Genomic DNA, 23,599 nt, shown 5'->3' with positions numbered 1-23,599 from the left:
TCCTTGCATTGATTCACCGAGGCCTGGCCCCCTACGCGAACATGATCCAAGAGTTCGCTCGGTTGCCTCAGAACATGTTGCCGGATGGCGTCTTCTGTATTCTTTATGTTTGAGCTTCGACCCTGACGTGTGATGGGGTAGTGGAAGCGAATATGTTTCTTTTTCCCAAAAAGACTTGACATCTTCATCGGAAGCGGAAAATCTGCCTTTTTAATCTAAGATGTGCCCCAACAGTGAAAATCACTGGCGTGAAAAGTTTCCGGTCTGCCATTTTTGTTTTCTCCAGCGTCCTCACGTATCTCCGCACAATGAGCTCGAAGAGTCTAGCAGGCCTTTCCGGGCGAAATGCCTCTTCTACGGCGCCATTCGTGATTGACGTTTCAAAAGACCCGGCGCCTAGGGTCGTCGCTTCGATATGGGCTATGATTTCGGTATCGACAGTCTTTCTGTTCTGTCGTGTTTACTGCAAAAAGATCAGATCCCGTGGCTTATGGACAGATGACTATCTCTTGGTGGCGTCTTGGGTAAGAGACTTGTTGGGCCGTTGGAGGAGCTTTCATTGCTGACGATCCATCTCTGGAGATATTCCTGCTAGTCTCGACGTCTCTCACCACAGAGCTTATGAGACTCGGGTTTGGAAAGTCCCTAGATTTCTCAGCCCATATTTTCACTCTGTCGTCTGTCAACGTCGTCATGAATAAGGTCGCCTTGGCCCTCAGCAAAACGTCCTTTGCAGTCACAATGTTGCGCATTGCGTCTGGAAAACTGAAGGTTTTCATTTGGTTTCTGATCATATCCATGAACGCAGTCTTGGCAACCAGCGCTGTTGTCGCTTGGAAGGCGGCCTGCGACAGGCCGTCAGATTCTTATGAAGCTGTCCTACCCGGATCCTGTTGGCGAGTGGAGGATTCGGTCATTATGCACATGGTGTCGAATGGTGAGTAACAGATGAAATGAGCTGAATATTTGCAAATAGCAAGTTGACATATGATTTCAGCATACTCGGCACTGGTTGACTTCATCTTGTCGCTGCTTCCATGGCCAATGATATGGAGACTAGGCTTGAAGCGCCATGAAAAGATTGGCGTTGCTGTAGCTATGAGCCTCGGTGTCATTGCAGGGTTAGTCGGGGTGATCAAGGTCATCAAAATCGTGACTATTGCCGAGGGCGCAGATATACCATGTGAGCATCGGAATGGTTTCCCGGTACCCACGTGGATCTATCTAATCATTTTACAGATCGTCTATCTCTGCTCTTTATATGGGGACAAGCCGAGATCAACGTCACAATCGTTGCGTCATCTATCCCCGTTCTGCGAGTCCTTTTTACGGAGATGTACGCAACGTCGAGATCGGACGAGAGAAATGGATACTTGAAGTCGGATGGACAGAGTGCCTTTCCAACAGAAATTGGCATGAATACTCTAGAGGAGGGAAGGAAGATAGAAGAAGAGACGAACCGGAATGTTCTGCTCGCCATGGGTCCATCGACGGCCACCAACTCCGCCATGAGAGCTCATGAGACTGAGATTGGATACAATGCAATGGACGAGATTACGCAGGGAACACATAAGCACACGTTGAGGAACTCTGAAAGCTACGAGGGAATTGAGTTAGCGAGAGCCCTGAGGTGACAGGGAAAAGCTTGTTGATCGAGATATGCAATAGCCATTGAGCAATAGACTCGGATAGCACATGCAGTTGTATTCATTTCGCCTTCTTTTGTCGACATTTAGCCTACTAAGTATCTATGACCCAGGGTCGATGTCTAAGCGCAAAAATCCTGAATCACGGTCTCCATCACCGATGCCACTTCCCGGATGCTCTCCACGCTCACCCATTCCTCCTTGCCATGGATCCCAAAGCTTTTGGGACCATAGACAACCGATGAGATACCGACCTCGTTCAACAATGCAGCGTCGCACCAAAAAGAACATGCAACAGGCTCTTGCGCCTCACCTAGACACTTCGAGGTAGCAGAGACGAAGGTCTTGATGAACTCTTCGTCAGGGCTCTGCCCAAGGGGAGGCCGCGAGAAGGTCTTTCGAGGAGCAGCATATTTGAAATCCGGATTGGACTTGGCGATACTGCTCAAGATGCTCTCAATGTCTTCAAGGATCCTCTCTGTAGTCTGTGCCGGAATGGTTCGAAACTCAACGGTCAGAGTGCAGCGTTCCGGGTAGCTGGAAGGCTCTTCGCCACCCTGAATGAGGCCGGCATGCAAAGATGCCTTCCCCAGTCGAGAATCGGAGGGAAGTGACTTTGAGTACTCAAGGAGTGCCGTCTGCACGGCGCCTGCGAGCAAGATGGCATCTACACCATCCTCGGGCCTAGATCCATGAGCCGCAACGCCGAGGATGTCGATTTCAACCCAAATGAATCCCTTATGAGCGATCGCCATCTCCTGGTTGGTAGGTTCCGGTATGATGGCAGCATCGGCCCTCCATCCAGCCCTGATGACCTCTTCCGTGCCTATGGAGAAGTTCTCCTCGTCCGCGACTGCGGCGAGAATGACATCGCCCCGTAGAGGAGAGTGTGATGTAGAGCTGCATCGAGCCATTGACGCCATGGCAGCTGCTAAGCCAGCTTTCATGTCCGCGCTTCCACGACCATAGATTCGTCCTCCGTCCTCCTCCTTCAGTTCTCCACTTAGAGGATCCAGGTCTGGCGAGTAACTCGAAAGACTGACGGTGTCAACATGCCCGTTGAGCATGATGGACTTTCCTCCTCCTGTTCCGCGGAGTACACCGACCACGGAAGGTCGGCCTTGTCTCTCTTCCAGCCAGTGCGCTTCAAAGTTGCGATGTTGCAACCACGCGGAAATGTAGTGCGCAATCTCGCCTTCGCCGGCACCTGAAGCCTTGGATAAGTCTGGGTTGGAAGAGTCGATTGACGTGAGGATCTGCGTCAACGTGACCGGATCATCCGTGGACACGTCCAATGGGATCTTGTAGTTCCGTGGACCCTCTGTATTGAGTAATACCACGACAGCGTCTTTGGAAAGACAGGTTGGGCGTGGGCTTACTCCGGCAAGCCGCCGGAGCGCTGCGACAGTGGCACCTCCACACGGCCCGCTGTCCACCCCCTTCGTCTGGAGATACTTCACGGCCTCATGGGCTTCGAAGTCCGAGACTGTAGCACTGGCATCAATGCCTGCACGAAGATCATCGAACGCCGTCAGAGAGACAGTGCCGCAGTTGAGCCCTTCCATGATGGTTCTCGAGGTATGAACCGTCACTGGTTTACCGGCCGTCAGGCTCGTCCATAGACACGGAGCGGTATCGGGTTCGACGGATAGGACTGCGCAATCTCGTCCATCAGACTTGCAGTGAGAAACGACGGCATGCGCCAGAGATCCAACGCCGACTGGAGTCACCATCAAAGTCGGCTTCAGCCCGTGGTCGGCCACCTGCTGTTCGGCCTCGCGAACGAGGGTGGAGTAGCCCTCGACAATCCAAGCAGGAATCTGCTCGTACCCCACGAAAGCATTGTCTTGAATTAAGAGACCGCCCTTGGCTGACTTTGATGCTTGCCAGGCCTCCAAGACAGCGTCGTCATAGTGGGAGTTGCTCACGATGACTTTGGCGCCCTCAGAGGCGATGTTGGTGACCGCCTCACCGGCAACACTGCTGGGAACGAAGATGTGCGCAGGAATGCCTAGAATCTTGGCCATGGCCGCAACGGCTCTACCGTGATTTCCCTCCGTAGCTGCGTAGAGGGAAAGATTGTTCGTTTGTGCGGCCTTTGCGACGTCGGTGAGGGGCGTGTCAATGGACAAGTGTAGATGAGTCGTGATGGCGCGGTATGTTCCCCATGATGCGCCCAGAATCTTGAAGGATGGGAGTCCTAGCCTATTGCTCTCATCTTTTAGGTAGACTGCTTTCACGCCTAGTTCCTGGGCGATATCCTCGAGAGAAACGAGAGGGGTTCTGGCGAAGGCGGGCAGCTGCTGATGGAATGCCTGTGCGAGAGATGCATCGGATACAGGCTTTATCGGCCCCGTGCTGTCATTGATGTACACGTTTCTGCGTGTGGTCGTCATGGTTGAGTACTATGATCCTGTCTTGATGCTACAATTTAACTTGAATTGACGCGGAGAATGGCGAGAATGATGGAGGGAACTTGTCGTTCCTTATGCGACATTTTGTATATGAGGGCTTGTTAGATGTATGTGGTACCAACGCAGACTGATCACCATTATTAGATAGCCATACTCGAACTTGAGGAGGTGTTAGGAGCATTGTTGAAGCGCGAATGTGGACTCCGTGAATCGTCAAGATGAGGGGCCGGGGAGTGGGGACGTCTGTCGGGGAAGGGCGCAAAAGGCGCGGGCTACGCCGAATAAGTGTTTACCGATCGATTCGCAATTGCTGCTTAATAAACAGTTCCGTCTCGACCAGGTGTTAGAACCAGCAAGTGACTCATATATCGCTCACCAGCTTCACTATTTAGACAGCCCGTATGAACGTGGGCCCGTTCTATCTGTCATTCAAGCCCTGTTGGCATACTTCATTTGCGTCTACCGTCTTAGCGATCCGCCCTTGAACGACACATCGATGGAGCTCCCTTACACCACGGTCGACGTCTTCACGGACAAGCCCTTTGAGGGCAACCCTTTAGCCATTGTCACGATCCCGGCCTCGACATCCCTGACGCAGGAGCAGAAACAAACCATTGCCAGAGAGTTCAACTACTCGGAGACAACCTTTGTGCACGAAGTCGACGACCCCGCATCCACGGAGCGCCGCTTCGATATCTTTACGCCGACCGCGGAACTTCCCTTTGCGGGCCACCCCACCGTCGGCACAGCCATCTTTCTCAAGTCCCGCGGCGTCAAGAAGCTGATTGCAAAGGCCGGACCCATTGAGATCGAAGAGACGGGGTCCGAGTCCGTACGGGCCGCTATCCCGCACAACACCCATCTTCACCAGAAGCGGCTGAGGGACCTTGGGCCCGGACCCTACAGCAATGCGACGGCAGAACTCGCCAACGCAGAGGTCGAAGCGCCCGTCTTTAGCATCGTGAACGGCATGACATTTGCTCTTGTTGAATTGCCCTCGTTGGCATCGTTGGCGTCGGCAAAGATTGGGCCCATGGAGTTTCGGCAGCAGGAGCTTCTGGACGAAGGGTGGCGCAAGACGTTCATTTCGCGATACTACTTTGTGCGCCTTGGGGCCGAGACAATCGATGGACGTGTTGTGCACAAGATCAGAACCCGTTTGATCGAGCCCGATCTGGAGGATCCTGCCACTGGTAGCGCAGCCTGCGCTCTCTCGAGCTACCTGAGTTTGCACGAGTTGTCTGAAGATTCCCTCAGCTTTGAGATCACTCAGGGAGTCGAGATGGGTCGTAGAAGCGACATTTACGTTGACGCAAAGCTTGGACGGGGCACGGATGGTACACGAAAGCTGGAGACGCTGCATCTTGGAGGAACGGCCACAAAGGTGATGAGCGGCACCATCTTCTTGAAGTCATGAACAGTTTAAATAACATATACAAGACGGCCATCGGCGTTTATGAACAATGTAGATGAATTTGTACATGAAGTGAAGCCGGTAGTTGTCTCACGCAGATAACCTGACTACGTTTCCTTTACCTCAAAGGTTGATGTTCAAGCCAAGAGTGTTGTTGAACGTGACGGTACCCCAGTACGGCTCCTGACCAGCATTTCCGACATTGACGTAGGTGCTCTCGGAGAAGACGCCTTGCTTGGAGAGCGCGAGGAGCCAGTCCTTGATGTCTCCCTCGAAGGAGCCCTTCTCCAGGTCGCCATACTGGGTGGGAGCAAGCAGCGAAGACACGGTGATGCCGGTATCGGTGTTCTTGCCCTGGTACAGCTTCCACCCGTCCTTGCCAAAGAGCCCGTCGATCGTGGCCGTCGGGCCCTCGGCCCAGCCAATGGGCACCTGTCCGCCTTCCCAGCGGAGCCAGAGCATGAGCTCCTGGGCGTTGCTGGACGTGCTGTCGCCTTTGGTGTCGGAGGTCATGAAGTCGTAGACGACGTTGCCTTTGTTGGTTGGGTTAGTACAGGCGAGTACCGCTAGGTTGAACGTGATGCAAAGTAGAAGCCCTACTTACCCTTGTAGGCCGAAGAGTTGGAGACAGTCCAGCTGTAGGTGCTGGGGATGCTCTGAATGTCACTGAGCTTGGTCTCGAGGTTCTGGGTCAGGCCGATGAAGGAGTATCCCTTGACGACGTCCTTTTGGTACGTGGGATCAATGTCCCAGATGCTGCTCCATTGGATTCGTTGCGCGTCGCCGGACCCGGACGTGCCGTAGTAGCCGGTGCAAGCCGATCCCTTGATGGCCTGGTAGGCGTAGTTCATCGAGTAGACGATCCACGGAGTGCCCATGAGGACCTCATAGTCGTTGGGGGCACCGCAGAAGGTCTTTTCGGCGACCGCGGCGGACGCAAAGACGGCCGGGGCCAGGTAGCGAGTGAAATGCATCGTTGCTAGTTGGATTTGCTGGGAATTGAGACGCTGTAAAGACCGTGTAAAGCAACCCGCCAGTGGTGCGAAAAAGAATGACAGTAGGAGTTGGAATGAATGTTGGAATAGGATTACATTTGGGCCGCACGGAGTATATCTTGCTATTATCTATCAAGTACATACATACTTCATTCTGAATGGCGAAACGGAGTCTTGCCTCCTCCCCCTTGCCGAGAAGTTTTGATGAGATTTCGTGGAGAACGCAGGGGCATCTAATTAAGCAGAGAAAGCAGACCATAAAGCGGTTGTAAATACTGGACCATATTGCACTTGGTCAATCTGAAACCGCCCGTCGATTGCAACACCCCGGCCCGGACGGGAAATAATTACACGAACTGGGCCCCCATCGAAAGGCGGAACAGCAGTTTACATCGCCTGGTTAACTAACTAGAGTGGACGCAGCTTCATGTTGAGAGCAATCCCCGCATCTGTACACTTTGATGTGACCCCCGTCCAGCTACTTAACAATCTCGCCATCTGGAGCAGTCTCAAGTCCAGCCCGCGAACCCAAAGACGTCGGATTGTGCCACGGTGGGCCTTGGAGAGGTTCATTAGTTGTCAGCTTGATTGTGGAGCCGCGTCAGCTGCGGGTTCTAGACTTTTTGCATGGGAATAACGCCGGGAAACAAATCTATTCATCGGATTCCTTGGGTGGGGGAGACGAGTGTCGCTGGAAGGACCGTGGTTGTGCTCATTTCGATGATGTTGACCGACCGCCTCGAGTGAGCAAGTAGGTTTCCTCGCATTCGACCCGCCATAGTGTGTTGGAGCACCTAGGAGATGCACTCATGTACGGCATGGTTCAGCTCGATAGCAACTGGGCAGAATCCGGCTAAGGCGGACATTTGCGAGGGGCGAAGCTTAGGGCGGTGGAGGCGGCCAAAATCCATGCATCGTGTCAATATGCATCCTAACAACGCCTGTCGGAGGATCAAAAGGAGGGGTGTTTTGTTAGGTCTAAACGGTGTCTGACAAGCATGACTAGTGAGAAAAGTGAAGCTATTCGCAAGTTGTTTGTGCACTCACCGAACCTGCTGTCTCGTTCCTCACCGTCTCGTTACTGCTTACTCTCCCCTCACTGTTCCACTTTGTTGGTGACAACCTCATGAGTTATCATCGAATTAGTAAGCTAAAAGAAACAAAATCTTCTGGAGAATGGCTACAAGTGGGCACAGACCCAGCCAAGCCCAGGTGTTGAGAGCTGCGGGCTTCTAAATCAGTGGACGCGGGAAAAACAGCACAACGCCGTCCAACGCATCCATGGTCCGATCGTTGAGTTCTCATGACACCCTGAATGCCACTTTGGTGGGTTGGCCATCGGGGGACAGATCAAATGGCCGCCGTATGCCACTGCCAACTGGTCAAGTTGCACCCGGGATACTGGCTTGCATCTGGCAATTGGCGTGGATGCCGAGCGGCTCCGGGGCAAAAAGCGGAATAGCGGCGGAAAGTCAATGGACACGGGCAGGGGGTTTCATAGCTCCAAGCTGGGGTGTCTACGGTTCAAGACATTCGAGTCAGTGGAATCGAGTGCAAAAGAAGGTCGCATTGCCGGACCCAATATGACGGTATAAGTGGACATTGCGTCATGTCGACGCTCTTCGAAGCTTCGGAGCTTCGAAAACCCCACGATTGCTTTGAAATCTTTTTCTGGGGAGTTCGATACATAAAGGCCAGGTTTGCGAAGCAAGATCCTACATGGTTCTGCTGAAGAATCTCAAAGGTTAATCGGACGATAACTGATCATCACACATACACAAATACTCATCATGGCACCAACATCAACCAACGCCTGGTCCATCACCGGCATCGGCAAGGACAGCAGCAACTGGGATACCCTCGAGCTCAAGAAGGATGTGCCTCTGCCACAGCTGGGCGACTACGACGTCCTCGTGCAGATCGAGGCCGTCTCCCTAAACTTCCGCGATCTGGCTATCCCAAAGGTAAGTTCGCTTGTAACCCTTGTGCCCGGTGCCCGAATTATCTCCGCCACTCCCGCTAACGCCGCTCCTTTGCACCTAGGGCCTCTACCCATTCCCCGTCAGCTTCCCCCGCGTCCCGGCCTCTGACGGCGCCGGCCGCGTCGTCTCCGTTGGCCCCAAGGTCACGCAGGTCAAGGAGGGCGACAACATTGCGACCCTCTTCAACCAGCACCACCAATCCAACCCCATCACCCCTCTCGCCGTCAAGTCCGGCCTCGGCGGTGCCCTCGACGGCACGCTCCGCCAATACGCCGTGTTCCCTGAGCACGGCGTCGTGAAGTCCCCCAAGACGCTCTCGTCCGTCGAGGCCGCCACGCTCCCGTGCGCGCCGCTGACGGCGTGGAACGCGTTGTACGGTCTGCAGTCCAAGGCCCTTAAGCCGGGCGACTACGTGCTGACGCAGGGCACCGGCGGCGTGAGCCTTTCGGCGATCCAGTTCGCCGTCGCAGCGGGTGCGACGGTCATCGCGACGACGTCGTCGGCGGCCAAGGGCGAGCAGCTCAAGAAGTTGGGAGCGCACCATGTCATCAATTACAAGGAGACGCCCAACTGGGGCGAGGTGGCCAAGTCGCTGACGCCGGAGAGCGTGGGCGTCGACCACATTATCGAGGTCGGCGGTCCTGGTACGGTTGCGCAGTCGCTCAAGGCGGTCAAGCTGGAGGGCGTGATTTCCATTATTGGGTTCTTGTCGCACGGGGACAAGCCCGAGGGGGAGCAGCCGACGCTGCTGGACGCGCTGGCCAACATTTGCACGATCCGCGGGTTGTTTGTGGGCTCGAAGCAGCAGTTTGAGGAGATGAACCAGGCGATTGACGCCAACAAGATCAAGCCTGTTGTCGATCAGAAGATTTTCGGCTTCGAGGAGGTCAAGGAGGCGTACCAGTACCAGTGGGACCAGAAGCACTTTGGCAAGGTTGTCATCAAGATTTGAGGTTGCCGCGCAGTAAAATGCGCGAGAGAGCGTAGTGTAATGCAGTTATGACCGTCACGTATATTTGATGCTTGTGAAATCAAATGGTGAAAACTCCCTGTCGTTGCTATGTAGTACGACGGTTAACCAAAGTGGTTGACGATTTTTCAGACAACATGTTACACCTGCCATCACGAGACCAAGTGCATCTGTAGGACACTTCTTCATAAAAGATTTGAAAAATGATCGCTCATTGACTGATAACCTCCCAAAACAAACCCCAAAACTCCATGCCCATTATATTGATGATCCCATTCCGGAGCCCGCACCCTCATTCCCGCTCAGAAACGTCCTCGATGCGACGATCAATCTTTTCCGTCCCATCGCTCTTGACAGCGCGTCCCTCTGGTAGAGCGCGTCCCGCGGAATCGTACTCGCGGCGCTCGAGGTAGACGGGCTCGCCTGTCTTGTAGGAAGCTGTCCGGACGGTGGTGCCCGAGGGACTCCGCTCCGTCTTGCGGGCCCAGCGCCTCTCCTCCGTCTTGCCGTTGTGGCTGATTGAGGAGGAGAAGGAAATGGAGGATGTGAAAGAGAAGGGCATCTTTGCTCGTCTTTGGTTTTTGATACTCGGTTTCTGGAACTCGATTCGGTTCGAGTACTGGGTGTCTGGCTGTGATTTTCTTTCTTCTTTTCAGAACTGACTTGTGGTGGATGGGGATGAAAGGACGTTCCGGGTATCCAGGTTCGAGAGGAGGCGGTTATGTAAGTACTGTGTACATGGCCTTACCAGCAGGTGCACCTTCCTGACACCAAAATCTGAAAACAAGTTCAAACGTCAAAGTGCCTGCCGTGAGTGTGTGGTGAGTGGCCTGATGTCGACCACATTGCACAGGGCCTCCTTCCTTCTTCGGTCCTCCTTCCACCTCACTGGGCACTTACATCATGGCTCCGCACAAACCACACCGACGTCATCGCAATGCATCCCATCGTGCTTAGTCAGTGCGTTTTATGCATAATGCACAATTCAACTAACGAATTAATCCAACGTGCCTTACTTAAGCATTGCATATCTCGATATCACAGCAAACTCTCCATTGATTGACGAAGGAGCGAGTGCACAGAGTCTATAGCAATTGTTGGGCCATTTCTATCTGTACGCACCTATGATGTTTCACAGGCCACAGGATGTTGTTTTTATCAACAGTAGTAGAGGGCACATCGCGATCTGAGGAGAAGACGGGGCTCTAAGCAGATGACCAAGACTTTGACACGAAGGCCAACAGACTGCCACAGATTTCATCATTTGCCTTACAGTATATACATCATGTCCACTCACGCAGACTTGACCTCTAGAGATAGTAATCAATACGACGCATTTTCATAGATGCAACTAACTCTTCATCTTAAACCTCGTCACAACAGCAGCATGATCCGAAGTCCACTCATTCCCCCCGTGCCCCGGCTCCGGCGCCGGCTCCCCCACCACAACCTCCTCCGACCCGAGAACCTCCAACTTCCCGCCCCGGAAATACACAAAATCAATCCTATCCATCGGCTCCGGCCTTCCCTCATTCTCCAAGAAGATAGGCGACCACGTAACCCCCGGCCTGGCCCCGGGGTCTGGCCACACAACCCGATAGGAATCAACCAACCCGGCCTCTGTCGGCGCAACCGACGTAGGCCACGGCATGACCCCTTGTCCGCAGTGCATCCCGCTCGTGGCATCAATCCAATCCAGATGCGAAGGCGCGTTGAAATCACCCACCAACATCACAGGCACCGCCTCCGCCTCCGCTAGCTGCCCCGCCATGGCCCGGACGACAGACTCGATCTGCGGCGTCCTCTTGGACTCCGTCTCCCGCGCCAGCACCTCCTCCACCGTCATGTTGTCGAAGCAGAAGTCGTAAGGTCCGTATGGGTCATACCCCAGGTGCACATTCCACAACACAACCTCCTCCCCTTCACCATCGAGCACAACCCTTACGGACGCAGCATACGTCCCGCCCTCGTGCGCAGCGGCGTCCTTGAGCGGATACTTGCTCACAAACCCAACGTCGCCGCCCTGCCACGAATACCACCCCAACGCATCCCCCAGCCGCGTAGCATGGCCTCCCGTGCTCTCCTGTACGCCGACGACATCTACGCCACTCGAGGCCAGGAACCGCACTTGTTTGGCGTGGTAATCGGATACCTGCGTTCCGCCGTGCCACAAATTGAAAGACATGACGGATACCTCGTCCACGAGCGGTGCGCCGATGGGGCGGACGGGGATGGTGACGTCCAACCGCGCAGACGATCCATCCGCTGCTGCCGCCGCTGCTGCTGCGACGGCTACCTCGATCGTGATGTGAGAGGGCCTCGCGACGTCAGGCGTGCCAGATACGACGCCCGCCTCCGAGACCTTGACCCATTCGCTCCCCTCGACTTTACGAAAGCTCACGGACGCACTCCCGCCACCGCTCCTCAACCCATCAACCCGCGCCTCGTACCCGTCTCCGACACGCGCGTTCCTCAGCGTAACTTCGTCAACGAGGAACTGAACCGGCCCGGGAGCATACGGCACCCTCACGTCCACCGGCGGCGCAAGCCACGCATACCCGTCTTTGGCGAGGAAGTAGGCACGGTACTCGCCAGGAACCAACCCCCCATTGTCAATCTTGAGCGTCCCATTTGACTGGGGCGCATACCCCCAGACCAGCGACGGTTCCACGAATGTCTGGTTCTCGGGTCCGCCGCCGGAGGCGCGGTAGATGCCGATCCAGTTCTTTGCGTCGGCGTTTGGCGTGGAATAGGAAAATGCGAAGAGAGAGTTGTCGGGTAGGAAGGCTAGGCTTCCGGATTGGCGGGTTGTCGGGATGGCGAGAGCTGGTGTTGGGGTTTGCACTACGAGGAGCGCGGAGAGGATATGTGAGACCAGTGCCGTGAAACGCATCTTGGCAGATTTCTAGATGGATGGTCCGAAAACAATTTCATTGTTGTATGTCAACGTGGGAATCCAGGGGAATTCATCACTTCTATACAGTAATGTCTTAACAATACCTCAAAGTCAATCCTTCAAGCCAATGATGCAAAAGTTGTCAGCTTCGGCGGGGCGACCAATCCTTTGGTGGCACTGCACCACGAGAAGTAGCTACTTCGTTGTGTTCGTTTGCACACTGAAGGATCTCAACCCTCGTAAGTCCAGTATCCTTGGCATGGTACTGTGGTCACATACAGGGCTGATCTGCGTAAGGAATGGGCATAGTCTCGCCCGGGTAGGCTCGCGTTTGGTAATGGTAACAGGGGCTTAAATGGGTGCCTGGTGACTTGCAGCAGCAGACTGAGACACACTTCCGAGATGGACTCGGCGACCTTTTTGTAAATAATTTTGATTCGTTACTATCATAGATGTCCATAGCATCATCATCTACAGCATGCGCACTAGTCTCGCTCCCCCGTTCCAAAGCACGCACTCACTTCTCTCCATAAGCTAACAATCTGGTAATTATGTCTCGCTTACTTCTTCTCCAAGGCCGCCCTCTCCTTCTCCAGGTCAATGTCATCGTCGCCAATTTCGGTGTGGTGATCATCATCGCTGGAGCCGAGGTACTCCCCGAATACTCTCTGTTCAATGTCCATGTCTTTCCACGCGACGCCAAGCTCCTTGCTGTTGCGGATCCTGAAGAAGACGCGTTTGCCCCATTTCCAGGATTCGACACCAGCGAAGAAAAGTCCTGCAGCAATGAACACAATGCCCCATTCCCAGGAGATGCCCTTGTGCTTGAACACAACAGTATTGATGACGGGGATATACAGCAGGGGAAACAGGGTAACGAAGCCGATAATGATGGCCCAGAAGAGGAACCTGTTTCGCCAAACGTCAATCATCCACTGAGTGAAATATTTCTTGGATCCTGGTTGCATGCGGAAGAATGACCGACGCATATCAACCATCTCCCAGGCCAAGAACAAGGCAAACCATGTGAGGCAGGCAAAAGTTGTAGCACGGGCGCGGAAGACTGTGTCGCAAGAGTCATTGTATCTTTCGTTGCAACTCTCTCCAAGATCACCAGCCCCGAAACCGTAGACAACCAGCGAGAAGCTTGAAAGGCAGAGAGCGGTGATCCAGAGGCCGTAGAAGACCATGTCGACGAGGAATTCCATGGTGAAAATGCCCGTCTTGAGAGACCGAGGTGGGCGACGCATGATGTCTGGGACAGCACGCTCAAAGCCAAGTCCCATGTCGGGCATACCAGATGTGGCCATGATAATCCAGACAATTTCAACAGGAGCAAGCGGGAAGACCGACAGCCCGCGTGCGTCCTTGAAAGTGAGACCGACCAGCAATGTTCCAGCTTGGGCAATGTTTTCAGCAAGGACGTGCAACACGAACTTTTGAATATTGTCAAAGATACGACGACCCTCTTCGATAGCGGCAACAATGGAGGCAAAGTTGTCGTCAGTCAGGACGATATCTGATGCATCCTTGGCCACGTCTGAACCTGACTGACCCATAGCAATGCCAACATCGGCACGGCGGAGGGAAGGGGAGTCGTTGACGCCGTCACCGGTCTATCCAAATTAGAAGACCATTACACAAATGGGGCGAAGCAATATCCACTTACCATGGCACAGAACTTCTTGCGGCGGTGAAGAGCCTCAATCATTCGGACTTTGGTGCTTGGGGCGCATCTCGCAATGACGAGCGGCAGGACAGGAAGCTTGTCAACCTCGTCGTCACTCAATGCATCGAACGACGAAGCCGTCATGACCATGGCATCTGAAACGTTCCTTGCGACGCGCTCCATGCGAGTGGGCAAGATGCCAACCTCAATGGCAATGGCCTTTGCGGTCTCAGGGTGGTCACCGGTGAGCATGTGGACCGAAATGCCGGCCTCGTGGCACTGTCGAACAGCAGGGGCGGATTCGGGACGCGGGGGATCATATAGTCCCACGAGACCGCGGAACACGAGGTCACATTCGACCGAAGCACGCTCAGCCTCATCGCCCTTGCTGGGTGTGCCCTCATAAGGCTTGCTCGCAAGTGCGAGAACGCGCAACCCGAGTCCCGCCAAAGCCTCCATGTTGCGAAGGATCTCCTCACGGAACTCAGGCGTGATGTCTATCAGTACGCCATCATCTCTGGGAGCGTACTTTGTGCAGATCTGAATCACTCTCTCAACAGCACCCTTGGTGTAGGCGAAATACTCGCTCGTGGCGTTGTTCTTCATGATGACGGACATGCGCTTGACATCCGAATCGAATGGAAGCTCGGCAATCTCGCTCCACTCGGGGCTGTCACTGCCACTGACAAACTTGAGGCGATTCATGTCGAACCGGGAAGCAAAGACCTGGATGGCGATTTCAGTGGGATCGCCGCGGGCAAGCCATTGATCATCTTTCTTGTTGATGGTGGCGAGATTGGCCAGGGACGCCACGTAGAGGAACGCGGATAGGGCCGACTTGCTGTTTTGCAACAACTGGTCGGTCTTCATGATGGTGCCACAAGCGTCACCTCCCTTTTTAAAGTTGAGGTGTCTAGGAGACCGCTCGTCGTAGCGAACATCACCAGTGGTGGGGTCCATTGGTGACGATGTGTTTTCAACGGTGAACGTTCCCATAGCAGGCAACCAAGCACCACGGGCAAGCATTTTGCCCTGCGTCAGAGTGCCGGTCTTGTCGGAGCAAATATCCGTAACTGCACCAAGAGCCTCGAGCGACTTGAGATTGCGCACAATAACATTGCGCTTCACCATGCGCTTGGTTCCGGCCGCCATAGTGATGGTGAGTACGACCACGAGACTTGCCGGGATCATGGACAGACCGGTCGCAACTGCGTAGATGATAACTTCCTGACTGGCCTCGAACTTGTTGGCGCCAAGCACAATAACGGCACAGACGATGGCGATGCCGAACAAGAGCATGGCGAGCTTGGAGAGTTTCTGTTGCAAAGGGGTGCCAACGTTGACACCAAGAAAACGTCCAATGGCATCGGTCAAAGTCAAGGTATAAGCCTCGAGGTACCGATGAGGCTTTGCCTTGCCATTGGGCTTGCGTTTGACCTCGCGGACCTTGGAATCCTTCTTGCGAAGGGCAGACGCAATAGCTCCAATCTCGGTGTAAACGCCTGTTGCGAAGACAATGCCCTTGGCGCGACCCTTGGTGACATTGGACGAACTGTATGCGACGTTGAGACGGTCTCCGGGGCCGGTGTTATCGGGGAAAGTTGCGTCTTCGTTCTTTCGCACGGGGAGGGATTCGCCGGTCAACAGAGCCTCGTCGGTCTCGAAATTGACCGCCTCGATCAGCCTGTAGCATCATCAGTTGCTCTGCTTGGTCTTGACGTTGCTGTTGATGGCATAGGATACCTGACATCTGCGGGGATCGTGTCACCCGTCTTGACCTCAACGAGGTCACCAGGGACGATTTCGCCGGAGGGCACAACCATGGATTCACCGTCACGAACGATGTTGGCGGTGGGGGAGCTGAGGGAACGGAGGGAATCCATTGTCTTCTCAGCGGAGTACTCCTGGAAGAAACCAACGATGACGTTGAGCAAGATGACAAAAGTAATGACACCGCCCTCGATGTATGAGCCAATGCCGAAACTAACGGCCATGGCAAGAATCAGGACCTAGGCACGGGTTAGCAAAGGGCGAATCTGGAGTAAAGGTGGGAAAGCAACTCACCATGGTCATGGCATTGGCAATCTGGGCGATGATGATCTTGATGGGCTGAACGCCCTCGGCTTCGCCAAGGTCATTATGGCCGAACTCTTCGAGACGGGAATTTGCGTCTTGAGAAGAGAGACCATTGAGGGCGTTGGCGCGGAGCTCCTCAGCCAGCTGTTGGTATGACAAGGCATGGGCTGGGTGAGAGAGCGGTTTGTTGGATTGGCCCGAGACGTGATTCTCAGCGGGCTTTGCGGCCTTTTGGTTCCCCATGCCAGGCAAAGGGGAACAGAGTGTGAGAGCTCAAAATAGGTGACGTGGGTGGGGGGTTAGAGTTGATGCCAGAGAGAGTTGAACTCTTGGAAATGATAGCGACAGAAAGACGAGGAGGTTAATGAAGATTCCTGAAACGGGTTGAGTTGGACAAAATGAGCGAACTCAGCAAGGACTGGTCAAGGTGGCAACACAGAGGCAGGTTGTCAATTGAGGTGTCATTGGACGGCTTGCAACGTTTGTGGATAGTGGGAAAGAGACATCAAGAGGGAGAGGCGAGAAGGTGCGACATCAGTCTGTCTTTTGAGGGCCAGGAGGGAAGGCGAAAGGCAGCTCCGCCAAGAACAATTGGAATCCATGGAGTGCGGCAACGGCAAGAACGGTACCGGTATCGTGGCAGTTGAGGAACAACAAGGAAAGACTGCCCTGGAGGGGGGCACAGTACCTAAGGTACGCGGACAGAACATGGATGTAAGGCAAGTACCTCATACTGGAAGGTACAGATGGTGACGGTGACAGGAATTGTCTCTGCGAAGATTTTCTTACTGGTGCAGAAGTCGGCGAGTGTATCCATCCATCAAGCATTAGATCACGCTTGGCCATCTTGGCTGACCTTGGCGGAGGCGGGCCCTCGTGCTGTGTGCAGCATTATCTGGGGATATACCGGATATTCGTGTTAAGTGATTTTTTTTCCTCCTGGTAGGGAAAGTCGCACGCATTCAGACATGGGAAAGTGCACGATGGAACGATTACGTCAGATGCCAAGTCCGCTGGAATTTGTATGGAAAGCACGGCGGAAACTTGAAGCATTGAACATGTGCGGGGTACCAAATGGGCAGAAGCTGGTGACGGTGCAAAGGCAAGAAGGTTGACATATATGCCGGGAAAGAGCGGAGGCGGGCGGGCGTGGGGAAGGGCATTTGCGACCCGGGGGAAGGCACGGAAAGCAACGACTGCGGGGTCCTTTCCCTACTTTCCCCCGTCATGGTTGAGGACCAGTCGGCGATGACGCCGATGGCGCCGGTGGCGCATCTTGGGAAACCCTCCCACGGGCCTGGGCAGCATCGGTCTATTAGTAGAGTACGGATCTCAGACTACTAGGTTCGGATACTCACGGTTCTGGAAGCCTTCCATTCCAAGTAAGTGGTTCGCTTTGGAATCACAACTCAAAACGCCTTCTCCCCGGTGTACCACCGAGGTCATGTCCGCGGCGGACATCTCACAAGGGCACTCGCTATCAACGTTCAACAGCATACCCAGAATTCCTCCACAATTCCACAGTCTAGGGCTCTTGGAAGCCTTGGCTACTGAACATGTGCGCCAGCCACCCATTCTAAGTGGACGTTGCCGCCAGCCAAGTTCACTTTGTCAGTGCTCCCAGCCATCTTCTTCCCCGTCGCACGCCTTTGACAGGTACCTTACCTGCCTTACCTGCCTTAGGTACAGTATCAGGTACTGCGTACAGGCAATTTAAAAACCAACATTACGGCACACCCGAGACAATACCAAATGGCCCTTATCGTAACGTCGGAGACGGCCAAGATTACTTCAAGCCAACCCCAAAAGTTTCACAGACAGATCGCCTCGGGTATCCTCCATCAGCAGATGAGTCCGAGTCATTCCGACTTGGCGACCCAAACAATACTCTCTCCATCCGACCTTGCTTGGATTTTGGAGACCTGCTGCACTATGACCTTCACAGCCTCAGTATGCATGACATAAGACTACCATTTCGTTCAGCTTCCCAACTAGGTATGAAGCTCGCGTGATCAACTTCTACGTCCAGTGATGCCCGACTGAGGGCCCGGCCATCCGGCGATGTGGGTCTGTCTGCCAGAATCATTGGCACGGCCCTCCGGTGCCCGGCTCCGGAGATATCGTTGTAACCGATCTGCGTACCGTTAGACATGTCAATGGGTCTCTCAACTGATCAAACTTCAAAGTGCTAAATCTCCTCGAACCCGATGAATTCTCACAATATTGCTAGGCGACGGCTTCCAAATGGCGAGCCAAAAGCAACCACAAGGCAAGAGAGGTTCTGCCTGAGTAACAAGTCTCAAATTTTCGATCGTCAGCATCGGGAGGACATATCATGCGAAATCTCCCTTCTTGCGCTTTCTGTTGTAAAAACTCTTTTTTGGAACCATGTTCGATGGAGACTTTGGATAAAGTGTTACCGGCAATAGTGCTGCCCTTATCGGCGTCGATGAGTAAATGCACCAAGATCCGTGGAAGACGACAGAGAAGTTTAGAGGTTGCGCCCATCGGCTAGATCGTACGAGTCATCTTGCAAGTCACAAGACTGCTTGAGTTGAATAACGTTTACTTTTTCAAGAAATGAATAAGTATATATAATGCGCATTAAGACACTTAGCTTCTATCTTCGACAACTATGTTGACGCGGGAGTGCGCATCACATTTCAAGGGCCAGTAGAAGTCATCGCTGCCCCACTCCCTTCATTTCTATGTTTCGAGATTCGAATACTTAGAAAGATGATCGAGTTGGCAATGACAGAGACAGTATCGTGACATCGTCACCAAACATGATCTTCTTAAGATGACCAGGGTACGTGTCAGTTAGAGCTAGAGCCTTTGGCAGGAATTTATGGACGCCATGCAGGTTCTTGAACAATCCGGGAACCGTTGAAGTTTGAACAGAAGGGAAGTGCGTGAAAACTGAAAACAGGTGTTGTTACACTGCTACGGCTTCTATGTGAAGCGATGCTGTGAAGTGATGCGGACATGAATTCAATAGTGTTGTCATGGGGTGATTCGATCATTCGTGATCCTGCGTCAAATGGCGATGAACTTACCCTCCGTGCTGCTATTACGCAGATGGCTACATTAAGGTTTTGATCACGCTTCTGAATAGTTGAAGCAATGATATGTGCGTCTGAAATGAGGGAAACCTTTGATCAATTGTGGTAACGTGACAGCGTCGTCATATTGAGAATGTTCATGTCTGAGATAATTACGCTCCATCCTTCCGAACTGTGGTGATCAATCTCAAGATGCGTGCCTGTCATGATGTTGTTCGTTGTTCATCGTGACACCATTTTCTCTGTGTGACTCAACCATGCATTGCTTGCACCCCTGCTTCTTGCTGATTCGCATGGCACCTCCATTCCGACTTATACGGCATGGATCAAAATGCTTGATTACATGAGTTCGATTCAGAATTTGGACATATTCGCGACTAGGTGAGGGAGATGCTTGCTGCGGAAAGGGCATGGTTTAGTTCCGGATTGTTCTCGCCGCTATTGGTCAATAGCTGGTGCTTTGAAAAGACCAGACATGTTTTTTGAGCCATCAACTTGCTCAAGGCTATGTTATTCGAGCGTGTGTTGTCTTTCTCAATTGCATGCAAGAGCAGCGAGCATTGCTGTGATACCAGCACATCCTCCTGCACGATACCGTGATATCTTCGACTCCCTTTGCACGCGAACAGATCTGGCCTTCTCAGATATGAGCTGCAATATACAGACCTGCATCAGGCCTTCAAATGACAAGTTATGCAGGGAGGGTTTCGAGTATACAAGCGCGTAGGAGCGGCAGACAATTGTAATTACATCACGTCTTTTCACGAACATTTGTGTCATTAATACTGTTTGTTTAGTACATCAGCCACCGCCCCACGCGTTGGTTTTCTTCTTCTTGGGGTAAGACCCCTAAATACACCAAGAACAATCACGGGACCAAACTCTCCGCGGGGGTTGGAGATTAATCCGTGGTGCGCTTGGAGTCCAAAGGATGGGGCTCCTTGGCAACGTGAGAACACACGGAAAATAAGAAGTTGACTAAATCCACGTATCTGACCAACTACCGGCAGACACCCATGCTCGAGTCTATAACAGGACCAATGGGAAATTTTCCAAGTAGTTTGCACCTATCAAAACTCCGTCTGCCGGACCCGGGATTCGATGTAACATGCCTAGGTAGGGCGGAGAGACAGCCCAGGTAGCCAAGATGACCTCGTTCGCGCTCTTCGAATTGAAGAATAAATAGGGCGCAGCTGCGACTGTCACTCGTCTCTGTTGAGATTGTCAACCTGCGGCGTCGGCGTCTATTACCTTTGAGATTTGCCTTGGCAACCGGTGTTCCACCTCTCAAACAACTTGTACCAGCCGAGAGACTTGACAAGAGCTTTACAATTCACAATGGCGCCAACATGGAAGGGTCTTCTCGGTGGCCTGCTCACTGTCCTATCAGCCGTTCCGAGCGTCTCCGCAGCGTACCCGAATCCAGGTCCCGTCTCCGGCAGCATCAATGTCCACGACCCGTCCGTCCTTAAGACGTCAAGTGGCACATACCTCATGGCCCACACGGGAACTAACATCGCTCTCAAGACGTCCACCGACCGCACCGTATGGCGTGATGCCGGCGCTGCCTTCCCCAACGGAGCCTCATGGACAACCGCTTACACGGGCGGAGACACCAACCTCTGGGCCCCAGACATCTCCTACCGCAACGGGCAGTACTACATGTACTACTCGGCGTCCACTTTCGGCTCCCAAAAGTCCGCCATCTTCCTCGCCACGAGCTCCACCGGCGCCTCCGGCTCGTGGACGAACCAGGGTCTCGTCATTGAATCTTCAAGCTCCGTCGACTACAACGCCATCGACCCCAACCTCATCGTCGACGCCAGCGGCAACTGGTGGCTATCGTTTGGCTCCTTCTGGACGGGCATCAAGATGATCTCCATCAACCCCAGCACCGGCAAGCGCTCCGGTACCAACCTCGTCTCTCTTGCCCGCCGCACCGTCAACGACGGCGCCATCGAGGCGCCCTTTATCACGCGCCGCGGGAGTTACTACTATCTGTGGGTGTCGTTCGACTTCTGCTGCAAGGGCGCCTCGAGCACCTACCGCACCATGGTCGGCCGGTCTACCAGCGTGACGGGCCCATTTACCGATCGTAACGGAGTGAGCATGTTGAATGGCGGCGGTACTGAGGTGATGGCTACTCACGGCTCCATCTATGGGCCTGGTCACCCATCTGTGTTTACGGACGCGGACGCTGATGTGTTTGTGTACCATTACTACAACAGCGCCAATGCTGCACTGTTGGGTATTAACCTTATTCGGTGGGAGTCGGACTGGCCAGTTATCTACTGATTGAGACTATTTTTCGGCAGTGTAGGCTCCTCTCAGTGAGGATCTCCTTTTTGTCAGATCAGTACACTTATCATCTCATGTGCCCACTGGCGTCTCTGTGTTTTCTCGGAGTGATGCTTGAATGACTGAGCCTCTGAATGATGTTGTGACTTGTAGACAACCCAGTAGTATACGCGAGCTCAATAAAGGTGTCGAAAAGCAACACTCAACACGAATAATAACAGTGGTGGCAAACCACATGCCAATGATATCAGTTTGGTGATAGATCCGACTAATCTAGATCAGTGGACGTGTTGGCCATATGCAGATATTTGACACAGTTGCCTGATCTTCTCAATGATAATGCACGTACTTCATCATTGATAGCTGAGAAGGAAAGCCCGCCTCCTAGGAGACGAAGGACCACGAGTGATAAACCCAATTATACACCTCTAGTACCTCTACATTGATTCACCAGCCTCCTGAAATATCCCACTGACATACTCTAAGAATTTAGTTTGAGCGGATACTGATGTCCAAAGTTTCATCTCATCTTTTAACGTCCAGCAATAAACTCTGGTCATCGGATATAGGTGGAAAGTTGCGTCTTTTACAACACCACAGCGTCGAACTCATAGACACCCATGAGCAAACAATGTATATTGCCTCACAAATCACAAACTACCCTACGGCATCGTTGTCAAGAAACCTGGCGAGCTACGCAGTAAGGTTCGGGAACCAATCGGGACTGTGATTTGCCGCTTTTAAGGCTGACGAGCATGTGCCATCGTGGCCCCCCAAGGTCACCGCTATGATGACCCCCATGTCCCCGAATTGACACTTTACCTACTTACTTCGAGATGAGAATCCGAGTTCACAAGAGCGATTCCTCGTTGACATCCAATGATACAACCCCACAATTGTCATTGCTAGTGCAATTTTCGCACTTCATTGGAGTTGATGTCGCTCGAGCAGGCCACTTGCGATGCCGGTTGAGTTATCTGGATGCAGGGCGTAAGCATCAACAACAGGGGTTGGTATTATGTGAGATTAAGAGCTGAGAAGTGAAGAGGCACAGAGGGCCTGCTACGACTCTACGAGGTGATGCGTACCGGTATTGGCACCATCCGTGCGGATACTCTTACTCGCCTCGCCCATCATCCATGCTAGCGCCATTGCTTTCCGCTTCCACCATCAAATGTCGCTAAACGCTCAAGTACGAATGCTACTGACCAATAACCGAATCTTTTGCTCCAGCTCAACAGGTCCTGTTGCTCGTTCCTGCGCCCACTTGGCGCATCCAGGCGATTGGCAAGTCAATACGAAGCACTTGTAACAAGTTGCTTGAAAGCCTGGCAATCACCAATATCGCATACCAGCAAGCATTGACATACGGGGCGTTCAGAGCCAGAACCGACCTCGTTGAATGCGACGACCTCAAGTTACTCTACCCAGTCAAGGATGTACGTACCCTTCGCATCACAGCCTCCAGACTTATCACGCTAATTCTTCACAAACAACTTTCAAATCTTCCAAGCCTTCAAAGAATCAGCACGAAATCAGGCGAGAACAGATATTTGCTTGAGTATTCGTACAGAAAGTTTTTGTACACAATTGTCAGTCTGACCCCTCGGGGACAGGTGGGGGAGGGAAATGTGGGAGGGTTGTGGGGGATGTTTAGTGAAAACGTGCAGCTGCAGTAACACACATCCTGGGCTCGCTTGCGTGAGTATCCGCCCTCGCTTCGCCGGCCAAGGTCGCTTAGCCAGAATGTCAAAGAGAGAACGCTTAAGCTACGCTACGAAGGGTGGGCATGGACATGGCCGCGTGGGTGTTGTCCTGCACGCGCGATCCTTGGACCCCTCGGCTTGAGGTTGCATGCCACTCATGCGGATGCATGCACTTGACCCAACGTCCACCGAACCGCTCGTCTAAGAAAAAGTCCATGTCATCCTCTCTATCCCCTTCGTGGCGTCTGTCATCTTCACCCATCCGATGGCGTTTCTTCTTCGTTTGGCTTTTGTCTTGTTCAACTTCCCGCCCGAGACCGTTTCTCTCTACTCCGTTCGCCTCACGGCTTGATATCTAGATCCCGCTGGTCAATCTAGTCCCTCTAATATCCACCCCCTCGATCTTTGGAGGAGAATACGTTGGAGCGTCTCTGTACGGCTCACCGCTGTCAACTTGGTTGCATCTTCAAG

The 23,599-nt window shown here is 53.2% G+C and overlaps 9 protein-coding genes across 9 annotated transcripts; 4 read left to right on the top strand and 5 right to left on the bottom strand.

The window, feature by feature from the left end:
* Nucleotides 1-308: 308 nt before the first annotated feature.
* Nucleotides 309-1,634, top strand: CCOS01_11410 (uncharacterized protein; the record flags this gene model as incomplete). Its single annotated transcript, XM_060459563.1, has 4 exons — nt 309-483; nt 554-937; nt 998-1,183; nt 1,240-1,634. The coding sequence occupies 4 exons, from the start codon at nt 309-311 to the stop codon at nt 1,632-1,634; spliced, it is 1,140 nt and encodes a 379-aa protein (XP_060310295.1).
* Nucleotides 1,635-1,768: 134 nt separating this feature from the next.
* Nucleotides 1,769-4,042, bottom strand: CCOS01_11409 (diaminopropionate ammonia-lyase; the record flags this gene model as incomplete). Its single annotated transcript, XM_060459562.1, has 1 exon — nt 1,769-4,042. One exon carries the CDS (start codon nt 4,040-4,042, stop codon nt 1,769-1,771), a length of 2,274 nt encoding a protein of 757 aa, XP_060310294.1.
* A 514-nt stretch (nt 4,043-4,556) lies between these two features.
* CCOS01_11408 (phenazine biosynthesis-like protein) lies at nt 4,557-5,477 on the top strand (the record flags this gene model as incomplete). The annotated part of the gene is made up of 1 exon (XM_060459561.1): nt 4,557-5,477. One exon carries the CDS (start codon nt 4,557-4,559, stop codon nt 5,475-5,477), a length of 921 nt encoding a protein of 306 aa, XP_060310293.1.
* Nucleotides 5,478-5,597: 120 nt separating this feature from the next.
* CCOS01_11407 (xyloglucan-specific endo-beta-1,4-glucanase A) lies at nt 5,598-6,448 on the bottom strand (the record flags this gene model as incomplete). The annotated part of the gene is made up of 2 exons (XM_060459560.1): nt 5,598-6,007; nt 6,079-6,448. 2 exons carry the CDS (start codon nt 6,446-6,448, stop codon nt 5,598-5,600), a joined length of 780 nt encoding a protein of 259 aa, XP_060310292.1.
* Nucleotides 6,449-8,259: 1,811 nt separating this feature from the next.
* Nucleotides 8,260-9,403, top strand: CCOS01_11406 (zinc-binding dehydrogenase; the record flags this gene model as incomplete). Its single annotated transcript, XM_060459559.1, has 2 exons — nt 8,260-8,433; nt 8,513-9,403. The coding sequence occupies 2 exons, from the start codon at nt 8,260-8,262 to the stop codon at nt 9,401-9,403; spliced, it is 1,065 nt and encodes a 354-aa protein (XP_060310291.1).
* A 310-nt stretch (nt 9,404-9,713) lies between these two features.
* On the bottom strand, nt 9,714-9,983 carry CCOS01_11405 (uncharacterized protein; the record flags this gene model as incomplete). Its single annotated transcript, XM_060459558.1, has 1 exon — nt 9,714-9,983. The coding sequence occupies one exon, from the start codon at nt 9,981-9,983 to the stop codon at nt 9,714-9,716; it is 270 nt and encodes an 89-aa protein (XP_060310290.1).
* A 789-nt stretch (nt 9,984-10,772) lies between these two features.
* CCOS01_11404 (endonuclease/exonuclease/phosphatase family) lies at nt 10,773-12,314 on the bottom strand (the record flags this gene model as incomplete). The annotated part of the gene is made up of 1 exon (XM_060459557.1): nt 10,773-12,314. One exon carries the CDS (start codon nt 12,312-12,314, stop codon nt 10,773-10,775), a length of 1,542 nt encoding a protein of 513 aa, XP_060310289.1.
* A 563-nt stretch (nt 12,315-12,877) lies between these two features.
* CCOS01_11403 (potassium/sodium efflux P-type ATPase) lies at nt 12,878-16,305 on the bottom strand (the record flags this gene model as incomplete). The annotated part of the gene is made up of 4 exons (XM_060459556.1): nt 12,878-13,933; nt 13,987-15,670; nt 15,730-15,995; nt 16,051-16,305. The coding sequence occupies 4 exons, from the start codon at nt 16,303-16,305 to the stop codon at nt 12,878-12,880; spliced, it is 3,261 nt and encodes a 1,086-aa protein (XP_060310288.1).
* A 4,157-nt stretch (nt 16,306-20,462) lies between these two features.
* Nucleotides 20,463-21,419, top strand: CCOS01_11402 (glycosyl hydrolase family 43; the record flags this gene model as incomplete). Its single annotated transcript, XM_060459555.1, has 1 exon — nt 20,463-21,419. One exon carries the CDS (start codon nt 20,463-20,465, stop codon nt 21,417-21,419), a length of 957 nt encoding a protein of 318 aa, XP_060310287.1.
* Between the last annotated feature and the right edge of the window lie 2,180 nt (nt 21,420-23,599).

This window comes from Colletotrichum costaricense (genome assembly GCF_030867565.1).
Source record: "Colletotrichum costaricense strain IMI 309622 chromosome Unknown Scaffold_12.1, whole genome shotgun sequence".
NCBI lineage: Eukaryota > Fungi > Ascomycota > Sordariomycetes > Glomerellales > Glomerellaceae > Colletotrichum > Colletotrichum costaricense.
The sequence above is the reverse complement of the archived record's forward strand: the minus strand, read 5'-3'. Positions and strand labels throughout refer to the sequence as shown.